The following is a 14,568-nucleotide window of genomic DNA, read 5'->3' as shown; positions in this document are numbered from 1 at the left end:
TGCCGAATAATAATTAGCGGTTGAACAGTCAAAAGACAGTATCCCAGCTTAGTGAATTTAGCACGCCCAAATGTCAATTTTTGCAAGAAATAAACGTTTATCCAACTATTTGAGAATTTTCCCTTGTTCACCTCCCAAGAAAATTTTTTAGAAATTTTCATTTAGCAATAAATCTAACATCTGCACCGCTAATTTTTCCATCGATTCTTAGGTGAGATCAGTGAAAAAATTCATGCTGCATTCATGTCAGATTTTTAGATATTTAATATTTTAAATAGAAATAAAGATTTTTAAAGCTCATACGCTCCGACTTGTAATTTTTATAATACTTTGGTCTAATATTCGCAACGTAAAAAGTTATAATGTGAATTTTAGAAACTAAAGTAATATTTATAGTTTTAATAATAATTATTTTAATCACAATAATTATTTGTGGTTTCAATAATAATTATTTTATTATAGCGGGAAGCATCACCGCATTTTCATACTCGTCGATAAGATTAAAAACAGGCGAGAATTAATCGCAGAGTATTACTACACGCGCGAAAGTGGTGGTCCGATTGTTGGCTGTTGCAAGTCACATGATAAAAATTGCATAGCTCCTTGAATATGGTCAATATTATCGGATTCATATACATATGCAATCCTCACATACGTAATGTATCCATCACCATTTTCACGGATCAAAATCAAGAAAGATAAATGTCGCTGTAGCAGGTGTTTTTTAAATATATCGTACGCCATATTGAATCGGCCATTGTGAATTTTGCAAGTCTAAGTTCAAATTCGTTGCTAACGGTCGACAAAATCTCTGGGAACGATCCTTTAAACTATCAGACTGACGTAAAAGTTTGTACGTCGAAACGTATGAGTTGACACGTTAATGGATTTTCACATCTTTGACCTCCCATGTCTCAGAAACTAATTGTCAGCTCAACTTGAAAATTTATTGTGGTAGATGTCTCCCCATAAGGGATCATTCGACACGAAATACAGTTCCAAAATTCGGAGACAAGAAATAGGTGACTTTTTGGGTCAGTTTTTGCAATACAAAAAAAAAGATTTTTCATCCCACGTTTTTCCTATATAGCTAATGTTTTAGATATGCTGAATTTAAATGAATGGAAACACCTTTTATTTAAATGTTATTAAACACGTGTTCATCAAATATAATTGACGTGAAAGCAAGAATTTTATTCTCACGATAGAACGTAATGACTTCTTATTACAATGTCCATTAAAGTGTTCCTTACAAAAAAAAGTACTTAAACGCGGAAAATAATCGGAGCGCAAGAATAGCCGTTGATTAATGCAGGTTTGGATACGTTATATTACTATTTAAGCTCTGAAATCATGAAAACGACCTCCATGTTCGCCAACCATTCACACAAATTATACGATCGTTAATTTTATTAAGAAATTATTCCATTGATTTAGAAAGAGTTAAGCAATAAAACACAATAAAATATCAATATAATACAGTAACTAAGAACCGATTCTAAGAATATAATATAGTGTAAGAAATTAGGAATAAGAAGGCAACAACCTCCTTGTAATAGGCTGTAATAGGCCTAAAGTACAGATAAAATAACTATTGTTATATTCTTTCGACGATTAATTTGTTCGACGAATAGCAATAGCGTAGTTTTCTTTTTACAATAATAAGGAATCAAAAAATTGTATTTAACTTTTATCACATTTACTTGCGAAATGAAATGATTCCCGTTAATCTCATTAACGTCGGTTAGTCACTGTTCTCAAATTGTTTGTACAATAACAACCACAATATGCACATCTCTATTAATTGCATACAATATACATATAATGATCGTGTACATATTTGACACTAAACAATGAATCCAGAATAAATTCATATATTTCTGTCAAATTTTATACAACAAATAATCTTTGATTGCTGTTAACAGCAAGGATCTTTGAAATTTATCACGTTATCAACGACATGTTTATAAAGATAAAACGATGTTATACAGTTATGTAATAACGATATGCAAAAGTTATATCACATTTGGATAATGTTAAATAACGAAAGATATAAAGCATTATTTTAACAGTACATAGCACGATAGAGTATCGTGAAGTTAGTGTATAACCTGAAAAGCAGTACATATTTAAAATCTAATCGATGCGAGTTTCAATTTAATTTAACCCAATCCCATTATAACTAATGATATTCGTCAATGTAAATGTATCTCATGCGAATCTTTTTAATTTTTGTCGTGAAATTTGAAGAAAATATGTTATTCTTCAAACCTAACCTCACTTCATCCGAATACGCATGCTTTGATGAAAGGCATATCTACATTTTCAAGTATCTTTTAATAATTATAAAATTAACTTTTAGAATGAATATCTTTACTGTTTTACAAAACATCAATTAATTTGTTATAAATAAGGTGCAAATTAATCTATCTAATTAAGTAAAGAAATTATTTTCTAAGAATCATTTTAACCTAACCTGATCGAAAGGGCAGTAGATTTCCAAACATTCCAATCTATTAGACATTGACTAACTTTAAACTAACTAATTTAAATTAAAGAAATATTCTACAGTGTTACTTATTTCTCACACAGAGTATTAAATTAGAAATTCTAAGTAAGAATTTTATGACAAAGCATGTTTATTACGGAAACGTAACGTTTATTGTTCCGGTGTTCAATATTAGCAATCACTTTCTTAAAAGCAGTAAATGAATATATGATATGTAAATACTGCAGTAAGCTGCACTGCATTCAGATTAGTGTTAGGCTTCGCATACGAAACAATACATGAAACACATAATAAAATAGTAGATCAAATTTTAATCCCGATTATATTGAGAAAATTATAAATGAGCGAACTGTCGAATTTTCACTGTGGCATTAATTCACGAGAAATAGCTACGAATCATTCATCGTGTGAATGAAATTTTCGTCCAAGATTATATAAAACGTTATGCGTATGTACATCGTAAAGATGTTAAGAAAAAGCTATGCGTGTAGATGCCGGATAATACGTCATGATGAAAAATATGTGAAATAAAAGTTCACCATATCAACACTTCACTTATAATTGCCACATCTTAAGATTTAGTTCACTGCACTAAACCACTTTTCTTTGATAAACACTAACTGAAAGGAGTACGTCAACTGGCCAAAAGATTAGACGAGTTCTTGTGGATACAATATCGACGGAAAATAGACGCGCACAACGTCCTTCCAACGTGGAGGACGAGCGGCGACTAAAGTTCATCATATAGAATTTCCAGCAGCACTGCCGGGTCGAGCGCTCTGATTGGTCGAGCACTCTTCCGGGCGGCTCTTACGATTGGATATCCGACAAAAGAGCGCCTAATTGCATGTGACTTGTTATCACGGAGACGTAAAACGATATTTTAAATAAAGAACAAATGTATTTAGAAGCATCTATTCAAAGCATTTTTGTTGTAAATATCCTTTTAGCAAAATTAATGTATCACGCGAATCTTAGATTGCAAAACAAAATATTAGTATACAGGGTATTTTCATAATAATAACTGGAACAGGCTATAACTCCGTCGTAAATGAAGATAGAGAAAAGTCGTAGAGAAAAAGTTTGCACTGTTTAACACGCTCTATCATACTACCGTGCTAGTTTTTCTCGCATATACACTGGTGCAGTTGCGAAGCGCGTTGCACACTTTTTTCAAACGAGTCTCTGTAATTTTTTATAAACCATTCGATGCATTTCTTAATTTTCAGAAAGTATTAACGTACTTGGATCGATGAATGGTACAAATTTGAAAGATATCTCAATTCTAATTTCACCAAATTTGATATATCAAAAATAAGTCCATTTTTCGACCCAAGTACCTCAATACTTTTTTCCAGAGAATGAAAAAACACATCGAACGATGTATAAAAAAAAATATGTTCCATTGAAAAAAAAAAAAAAAAAAAAAATACAGGTGATCTTGAAATCTTTGATACGCCTCACTTTCACAAACACGTGTAATTTTTCCTAATAAAAATTTTTTCTATCTTCTACGTTTCAACGCTATAGCTTGTTCTAATTCTTAGAAACACCTAATAAGCTGTGTAATATATCTGAGTAATATACTACTCTCGTATATCTAAATAGAGATATTTGAGTGATCGTAAAGAACGTATAAAACTTGTAAAAAGTTAATTTGATAAAAGTATTTAGATAACGATTTATGAATAAAATTGAGATACGAACTTATTGATAAAACTGCACGTATAATGCTAGAAACATACGACCATAATTCTTCGTGTACATCTGTAATAATAAATGATTCATGACGCTTTAAATCTCTCATAATCTTATGATATAGGTAATTATTTACCTTCTAGTTACGTTTGAAAATAACATGGAAATATCTTTGCATATGAATTATTAAATATGTACCTACATCGACTGTTTTCACTCAAATGTGTATACGTATGTATTTCAGGGAAACGGCAGTTTTAGGGAATGAAAGGAATTAAAATAATCTTTAATTTTGAAATGTAGCGAAGCAAAGATTAAATATAGAAATGAAGCAAGCTACAAAATCCCTAAGCTGAGAGATAAGCTGAGAGGGGGTTCGAACATCGCACATTTCCCGATAAACACTTGAAACAGCGAATTCTTTGAATAATTCGGCCGTACGTACGAAACCAAAACTAGCGAAAATAAGATGTTCAAGGAGAGAAATCAATCGCTAATGACGACGTCCAAGGAGCATTATCGCAAATTAACGATAACGAGCGAAAGATAAAGGTAGAATTTTATCGATGAAATTGCTACCTTATCGATGAAAAAAAAACGCTAACTAACAATAAGTTCTAAACATGATTTACGAAGACGATAAACAATCTGCAATTTCCTGTGCGAAATTCGAGGGCGAAATATTTGAGGATTAAGAGTTGACGCACAGTTTCCTCATCGTAAGTTCTTCTCAGCGCTGCAAGAGAATTCTGAGAAAAATAGCGCGCACAATTTTACTTTCTCAGGTCTTTTTCGGTTAAAACCCCATTGTTATGTAGCTCTTGAAAAGTGCTGCTTTAAAAGGAGCTATGTACCTTATTTTCTTCGTACGCTATCCGTAGAACGACCAATTTCTTGAAAAAAAATCGCCATCACCGTGTGACATCGGTAAGTCACATGTACAGAGTGGTCCAGCTGTAACTTCATCATCTGTAACACCTCGCTTGTTTTTCACGATATTTAAAAATTATTTCACGTGCAAGTTGAATGATTTCGAGGGGAATATAATTTGCAGCGATTAGACTTTTGGTAGATGAATATGTAGAGGACATACGAAGGTCACCGATGCTTTTTTCAATGGGATCACACGTGTTCTTAAAACGTTAGTCGATCCAGCTAGACATTATTTCCAAAAAAAGTACTATTTATAAGTAAAAGTAGTATTTATGTCGAAAAACTATCTTATTTGTTAGTTACTATTACAGTATTATTTATTATTTATTTGCTATTATTTAATATATATTATACTGTTATATTATATTTATTTAGCATTGTATTATTTATTAATTCAGTAGATATTTTTACTTTAATTTGTCATACTTAACGTATGACAGACAAAGATAGTCTCTCCTTGCCAAATCTTCACAAATTAAATTTTAATTGTCTGCTATTTTTAAAATTGATATTTTTTTCGATATAACAATATATATCGAAATACCGTATAGTATAACATAAAATACTATAGATGTATTAAATACTACGCAAAATTATACCTAATATGTAACTATAATGGTATTTTTAAAAATCTCCCAAATGAATATCTCTCGAACGCCTACAGATGATCTCACTCAATCACTTTGTTATCGTACGCGTTGTGGTTCATCGGTCGAGCGAACGTATAACGTCGTAGCATGATCGTTTTACCTTGTCGATGTTCGAAATCTTTCCACGCTGTGTAAATTTGACGTGTTTCTTCTTTTTTTCCTTTTCGTATTTCTTATTATTTTACCATACTTATTTGTGCTTCTCGTTTGTGCTGCTCACATACGAACTGAAGTAAGTATAAGCTGAATATCGTGTTTCCAACTTCGTGCAGTTCCAAATATGGCCACCCAGTAGTGGTGCAATTACGCAATATTCCATATTTGCATCGCTTTCTTTCTAGGTTATTTTATTTAGAGGAACATCAAGATGCTCTGCTGCAGCATTAGGAAAAATCAACAAGAAAGAAAGTCATGAGAAGAAGGTGGCTCGAGCCATAAAAATCATTGGAGAAAAGAAAATGGGGTATCTGAAAGCAGCAAACTACTTTCAAGTGGACAAGAAGCTGCTGCGCTGCAGTCCAGTTTGATACTTGCATTTACGACTGCTGTAAGCATCTATTTCTTAATGTGGTTCTTTTAAAATGCGATTTTATTACCAAAAAAAGAATAAAGTAGGGCGAGAATAAAACTATTCTTTGTTTACTTTCCATGAAAATGTAGTACCTCGTGTCAGTATTACATCTTTGGGTACATGTTCCATATTAGATATAATTCCTGTCCTTTTTAAGGTTAGTTCGAGAGAGAAACTTGTTCATAGCGTTATGAGTATAAAGTAGCCTTAAATTGAGCGTAAATATACGAATAACCGTAGGAAGCTTTCTTTGTTGTGATTTATTTTCCAAGAATAACATTCGAAATACGATATGGTATTGCAGGTTTGGCTAATTTACTTTTTTATCGGGGACGACAAGATGGATCGATTGCTGCAGGGCTTCTTAAACTATGAGTCGTAATCCTATATAGGATATTGTAACAGAGTTACGAGGTCGTGGAACTTTTATAACTGTCACACATCGATGAATTAAAGAATGTCAATCATCTGTCACTGAATGATCAAGTGATTAATCGACATAGGTATACAACAGCATTCTTTTAAAAAACAGTTTGAATGAACTTTTGCTTGGAATGAATACAGAAGTTCCAATAATTTATAAGATGTTCTTAAACATACACTTATCACTATTTTATGCTATGTATCTACTGCAAAAGGACAACATCATCGTTGACGATTGCAAAATGAAAATATCGATTAACTCTGAAAAACATTGAACGTACTCTGTTATATCAGATATTCAGCCAGAATTTAATTCTTTATGCAAAAATAAACAAGCACATCTGTCTCACCGATATGCAAATTTAATTTTGCTCTAATAGGTGATAATATAGTAAAGGTGGCATAAAAATTTTTAAATAGGTGCCTTCATTTTTCATTACGTACTCTCGTACCTGATATTTAGACGTGTTGCAAAAGGCGCACACTTGTGTCCTCCGCAGCATCTGCTATCGAGATATAAACTTTTAACTTCGACATACAAGAAATTCGATACTAAGAAATTAGCTGAAAGTGACTGCTCGAAATGAATTGACTATTTTGGACACGTTACAAAACTGCAATCTTGTATTTCTTTATGCGTGATCGTACTGTACACCAGGTAACGTTAATGCGTGTGGCGCATTGAATTCTAGCACGTTCACGCCGGCGTGTGCCACCGGTGGCTCACGCTTGAGTCTCCCATCAGGCGGCGTGCGCCACCAGTGGCTCACATTTGAATGTTTCATCAGACGGTGCACACCAGCAAAAATGTAGTTCGTAACAAGAAAAAATTGCCATTTGGTTGAAAATTTAAACAATGGAAATTTAACGTATATTAATTGAAAAAAGTAGGATTTATTTAACAATATAACAATTCAATACTATAAACTTATTATAAAAATGAATACGAGCCCCGCCCCACGGTGAGAAACACGAATAGCAGCGCCGGCGTAAACATGTTAGAGTCCGCATCCCGATAGTGTTGGATAGCGGGAAACATACGAGTTTGTAGTGTTTTGAAAACGTCTGAACGTCGGCTAAGAGCATACGTAATAAAAGACAGAGGTACGCGTTTAAAGACTTTAACGTCGCCTTTACAGGACGCTTCAAGATCGTCGCAAGGTTAAATAAATAAAAGCACTCGATACCAAACAAGTTTTGTCTGAGACATTTTTCTGTATCATCGCAAATAAGAGAGTAATTAAGGATGACAGAGTTAGGTGGGACACCCTGTATAACTGGGGTGGCGTGAAATATTTCCTGGCAAAATGGAATTGCAAATGGGAGGTTTAAAAAGTGCTGAATTAATGTATTGAAAAATTCATGATTCCATGAAAAAAAGAAAGAAAAAAAAGGAAGGAACATCGGTGACCTTCATATGTCCTCTACGCGTTCACATAGGATAAAGCTAATCATACCAAATTACGTTCCCCTCGAAAGCATTCAACTTGTACCTGAAACATTTTTTTTCTTAATATTATCAAAATCGAGCGATATATTCCAGGTGATAAAAATAGGTGGACCACCCTGTATAAGAAACGATGTAACACTTACCGATATAAAGCGATTTGCCTAACGTTTAGCATAGAGAAGCAGGAGAGACAGTGATAAAAGAATTGATATAAACAATTACTTACTGAAATAATTGAGAGTCTCCCGGATTTGCTCCGGTGACAATTTTAAGTCAACGTCTATTGATTTTAGGGCCGGTGAAGGGATGAACCAATCCGCGTTCTCGTATCCTATAAACAATAAATAAAATCAGTCATATGAATATTTATAAAATAACTACTTGTAACGCTTAAATATATTTGGCGACAAGAAAAAGAAAATAGCAATTACAATTAGACAATTTTATACAAATTCACATGTTTGAGAACATAATCGAGAAAGTAGAACCTAGGTAGAAAATTGATTTAGTTACCAAGTATTTATTACAGAAAGAACTGTACTTCGAATATTTTAATGCAAATTGCCTTATCTTTATCGATTCACGCAAATATCTCCCAAGCTACACATTATTCGAAGAAGTGTCTCAAATAAAGCTTACTTTGTTTCCAGTAGGCTATTTTGTGACAGCCACGAATCTTATGTGGGTGGACGCATCTTCGACATTTCATGGTAACCTTCGTTTTTTTTTAAATACAACTATACATTTTTTTATAACCATTCGGTGTATTTTTTAGTTCTCTACAAAAAAGTATCGAGGTACTTGGGTGGAAAAACGACCAGTTCAAAAGATATTTGTAACTTTAATCTTGTGAAGCTTATCGTACACCCACAATTTGACAAAGTTAACGTTGAGATATCTCTTAAACCAAGCATTTTCAGATACAAGCACCTTAATACTTTCTTCTAGAGAATTAAAAACTGCATAGGACGGTGTGTAAAAAAATGTACAGTTCCATTCACAGAAACAAAGATCACTTGAAGATCTCGAGAACGTCTAGGCAAATCTGGTGGCTATCACAAGACGTTCCATTTGAAACACGACGTGTTTTATACACTAATGGGTCACTTTTTCGGATAATATACAATTTGAGAGATATTTGGCTCGATGAAAATGAGACATCCTGTACATCTTTTCACATTATACACATTCCGGGTAATTTTACACTTTCAAGTTTTCTATAAATACATAAAAATCTGGAGTCTAATTATAGTGAACGAGAGAGGTAAAACACACGCATACTCGTACACGTGTGTATAATAAAAATATTTTGTTTTTACGTAGATTTTTTGGTTGCATCAAAACATTTGGATCATTAGCAGCCAACGTTACTTACATAACAGCCATTACGTAAAGTTATAAGTCGCAATATTACAGATTGTGTTAAATTAAACGAAAAAATATTGATTCCTTTCGGAAACATCAATCTTTTCGCGTTGTCATAACAAATTTTCGTATTACTTCGTGAATAAAAATGATTTATTCTAAATAGATTATCACAATAATACTACTCGTAACAATGAAACACATTCGAGTGAAATGACAATGGTAATTATTTCTTTGCACTGATGATGTTTCACTTCTTAAACATGTCACTTTTGTAAACATGTATAATTTATTAAATTTATTGTAAATTAAATTTATTGTAAACACGTATATTTTGTGTATTAGGTTGCCCCAAAAGTTTCTCTTGTTTTATAGAGAAATAATAGATGCACTACATTTTCTGCTTTATATTATTATATTATAATATAATTGTATTACATCATATTATATGTAATATTATTTTTATTTATATTATTTGGTTTTCTACTATTATTTTATTTTATTTGGTTTTCTACTGGAACAATATGGATCATACATAATTCAATGAAACAATACGAAACGAAAAATGTAGTGCATCCATTATTTGCTCATAAAACGAAAGAAACATTCGGGACAAGCCAATGTAATAAAATTGCAAGTTTACCCTCAATTTACGGAATTTACGCGTAACCGAAGTAATTAACGCCGTGTAAAAATAGGCTGACTAAATTAGATTTATATACAAGTCTGAAAGACGATTTGCAAGTGTTATAATGTAATAGATTTGATGCTTATTAGTGTACGTTTTTACAAACACACTAACAGTAAGAACTAGAAAATTCCTGGCAGAATGCATTTTACATATTTTTCTATATACCGACGTCCTCGATCTTGTTATCAAAATTACATCTCATATTTTTCTGTGCACTCTTTTAGAAATACTATTACGTCCAAATTGTCAAACAATATAGTTTACATGGTCTTTGTAACAGAATTGCCTATTTTATCTTTGACGAAGACTTTGTAATAATTAAGTTCAGCTTATGCGCCATCATAAAGTTTCAAAAGTAAATTACACTACTAACACGTATAATTGTTGATAATATGAGTATGATAATGACATCTACAACGTGTACTTGTTTCAGCGAGCAGAGTGTCTTATAATTTTGCTGTATAGACTCTATCAGCGCGCTCCGTACGTACAAATACGATGAAAAGGTCTTGTGATCACAATGAGTTAATTAGGAAAATTGACACTACAATAGCAGAAATTAGAAAAAATCGCAACGAAATTTAATCCACAACAGACTCGATAGACCTGTGTACTAAAATGTACCTACGTCGGTACAAGGTATTTAACGATGTATTAGGTGAAGTAAAAAGTTCTGAGCGCTTTTTCGCTTTATTTCGACGATGAAATTAACATAGTCAAGATTATTCGATTTAGATTAAATATGCGCCGTTTTGTTCGATTACTTTTGTCCATTTTGAAGGCAATTTCATAATTCCGCGGTTGAAGAAGTCCTCGTCCCTATTGGTAAAAAACTTGACCAGCTCATTTTCACAAGCCTCTCTTGAGGCCAGTTTTGTACCATCAAGAAAATTTTGCAAAAACTTAAAAAGGTGATAATCGCTTGGTGCCAGGTCTGGACTGTACGGCGGATGCGATAGAACCTCCCAGCCAAGCTCTCGGAGCTTCTGACGCGTCGTTAAAGATGTGTGCGGCCTGGCGTTGTCTTGATGGAACACAACACCTTTCCTATTGGCCAATTCTGGCCGCTTCTGGTCGATCGCCTGCTTCAGTCTGGTCAGTTGTTGACAATAGAGGTCCGAATTAAGTGTTTGCCCCGATGGGAGCAGCTCATAATGGATGATTCCCTTCCAATCCCACCAAACACACAATAAAACCTTCTTGGCCGTTAATCCACGCTTGGCGATCGTTTGGGCCGGCCCACCGCGATTGGACCACGATCTTTTTCGGCTGTTGTTCTCGTATGTGACCCATTTTTCATCGCCAGTCACCATCCGCTTCAAAAATGGGTCGATTTCGTTACGTCTCAACAAAGAATCGCAGGCATCAATTCGGTCCAAAAGGTTCTTTTGCGTCAATTCATGTGGCACCCATACGTCGAGCTTCTTCTTGAGACCAGCCTTATGCAAATGGTTCCAAACGGTTTTCTGGCTAATCTTCAGTTCCTGGGCAATGGAATAAGTGCTCACATGCCGGTCCGACTCGACGATTTCCATGATTTTATCCACATTTTCGACGATTGGCCTACCAGAGCGTGCCTCATCTTCGACGTCCATATTACCAGAACGGAATCGTTGGAACCACCGCTTTGCTGTTGCATTCGATACTGTACTGGGTCCATAAACAGCACAAATTTTTTTGGCCGCCTGCTCCGCCTTTTCACCTTGGTCGTAGTGGTACTGAAGAATGTATCGAATTTTCTCTTTTTTTATCTCCATTTTCGAACGCTGTAACACACAACTGGCTTCACCGAACACAAAACTGACAAAGAACCTTTTTGATGCGTAATATCACCTTGAAATCGGTGTATACTATGACTCGATGCGATGTGCACATCGTGAGATATGGCTCACTAAAGACATCTAGCGAAAAACGCTCAGAACTTTTTACTTAACCTAATATTTAACGTTTTACTATGTCGATAACATGTTTCCTATCGATAAGGTCACGCGACGCTTTGAAATGGAAACGTGAGAACGTACATACAGGGTTAGACCGAACAACATGTGAAATCGCTGTACGACGTGATTCCTCGTGGAAAAATACGACAAAAATGTGCCACAGAATTTTTCACTCTCGGGTTAGTTTACGAGAAAATCGAGTTTGAAAATTTGTCAAGTATACTCGATCATGCGCAGGTCTCAATAATCGACAGAAGGTCATTCTACGTGTGAAAACAAGTGGAAAATATGAAATGAAATTTGTTCACAGAACGCTTCGTTTCAGAGAAAAATAAATTTGTAGATACACCAGTTTCCTTGAAAGTAGAACGAAACCACAAACAGGAAAATTTTATTCCACATTTTCGATTTATTTTCGCACGTGCAACGACCTTCGGTCGATTATTTGGTTCTAGCTTATCCGAAATTAGCCATGTTCCGGTCTACTTGATAAATTTTCAAACTCGATTTCCTGCGAAACTAAACCGAGAAGAAAAATTTCTACGCTACATTTTCCCCTCTGTTTTTCCACAAGGAATCACGCCGTGCCAACTTTTACGTTATTCGATCGATTTTATATGTAACTTGTGAATAATACATGAATTACGTATGGGCTTTTTGTTGGATTTGTTTTACTTTTGTTTTCATCGAGTTTACGTAAATTCAGACGATCAATATTATTGCCAATATTATTCTCAGTACTTGAGGTTCCACACATTGTACCGACAATATACAGAGTGTGACAGAAAATGTGGGGCTTTCTTTGACATTTAAAATCAATGGAGGAAGTTCCTGTACACAAGTGCTCCATCTGTCTTCGTTTATGAGATACAACGACGTTTGTGAATCTATATGATAATTAACCTATGGAAAATGTTGAAATACTGAGGCTGAGAATAGAGCAAGTTCTTCGACAAAATCGGTGAACACCAGCAACCGTACAGAGTGCAGCCGGATGCATGACAAGACATATACAGTTTTACCTTGAAATGCAAAGTGCTCATTTCAAGCATCTTCTGTGAATCTAATTAGATGACACAACATCAGAATAGAAAATTCGTTACATCTCATAAACGAAGATAGACAGAACACGAGTTTATACGAACTACTCTGCTTGCTTTTGGACGTACGATCAGCTCCCGAAGTGGATGCCACATGTTCTGTCGCACTCTGTAAATTGATCGTCTAGAGAGTGTACAGGGTTTCTTACGCACGACGATCTAGAAAAACTGAAATGCTGACGATAATATCGATCGTCTGGACGCTCGAATGCCGCGCCAGTTTTATTGGTTTGGCAATATCTGTCAATACTACCTAATGATAAAATCCGCAATCACTTAGTTGCCAGCCCAATACAAGGTTTGGCCGTGGCGCCACGACCAATTTTTTATTTTGCGATACATATAGTGTTGAAATATTACCTACAAGAGATACGTTACGGTGTATAATCATCATTAATGAATTTATTTCACTGGGGTCACCGGTGACCCCCATCGCGTTGAAGTGCAATTTCGCTCGATTCACTTATTTTTTGCGATTATCAATTATCTCATATTATTTCTTCGCGTTATTCGGACCCGCAATAATCCTAAACAACCGTCACAAGATTTAGCATTTGTTACTTTACTTTCAAGGCTCTTAATTGCCATCGAGGATCTTTCAAGTGGAAACGTTGCTTAGAGTCATTGTTCATTAAGGTAAAACACGGAAAAAGCGGGGTTTTCCATGTTCGACAACCATTGATGGGGGCGCACATGATAGATCTATATTTCATGTATAAATAAAACTATTTTTATATGTTTTATACTGCATTAATTTCGTCACACCATTATAGTAACGATGGTAATAATACAAAATTTATAACTATTGACATTTATTCAAATTATGTATTTCTACTAATCTTGGTGCGTGGGTCACCGGTGATCCACGTGGCATTCAACGTGTTAACCGTTTGAGTTCCAGGAAAAAAGTTTGTTATTTTATGAGATACATCTACATTATTATAGAGGGTGGTTGGTAACTGGTGGTACAAGCGGAAAGCGGGTGATTCTACGCGAAAAAAGAAGTCGAAAATATAGGATAGAAATTTTTCGTTTGAGGCTTTGTTTTCGAGAAAATCGACTTTGAATTTTCGTTCGGTACGCGTGCGGTACGTTATAACGGGTCTCACTGTAGATCGTTGTCTCGATGGAAAAATTAAAAAAAAATTTTTATTCTATATTTTCGACTTCTTTTTTCGCGTAGAATCACCCCCTTTCCGCTTGTACCACCAGTTACCAACCACCCTGTATATGCGTAC

At 34.5% G+C, this 14,568-nt stretch overlaps 1 protein-coding gene and 1 long non-coding RNA gene across 7 annotated transcripts in view; one reads left to right on the top strand and one right to left on the bottom strand.

The window, feature by feature from the left end:
- milt (trafficking kinesin-binding protein milt) overlaps positions 1-14,568 on the bottom strand; it is a 102,611-nt gene that overhangs the window by 48,684 nt on the left and 39,359 nt on the right. For 5 of the 6 annotated variants that reach the window (XM_069130796.1, XM_069130793.1, XM_069130797.1 and 2 more), the window contains exon 1: positions 3,049-3,241. Coding sequence is in view for 1 of the 6 variants with exons in the window: in XM_069130798.1 (XP_068986899.1) it covers positions 8,461-8,565 (105 nt within the window). In the remaining 5 variants the exon portion in view is untranslated. Of the gene's footprint in view, positions 1-3,048; positions 3,242-8,460; positions 8,566-14,568 lie in introns of those variants that run through there. The other variant, XM_069130798.1, reaches the window with a different exon arrangement.
- LOC138188767 (uncharacterized) lies at positions 5,867-7,157 on the top strand. The gene is made up of 3 exons (XR_011175666.1): positions 5,867-6,022; positions 6,132-6,337; positions 6,666-7,157. It is a non-coding gene; the product is annotated as an uncharacterized LOC138188767 (long non-coding RNA).

This window comes from Bombus flavifrons, chromosome 17, assembly GCF_040668555.2.
Source record: "Bombus flavifrons isolate JBK064 chromosome 17, iyBomFlav1_principal, whole genome shotgun sequence".
Taxonomy (NCBI): Eukaryota; Metazoa; Arthropoda; class Insecta; order Hymenoptera; family Apidae; genus Bombus; species Bombus flavifrons.
The sequence above is the reverse complement of the archived record's forward strand: the minus strand, read 5'-3'. Positions and strand labels throughout refer to the sequence as shown.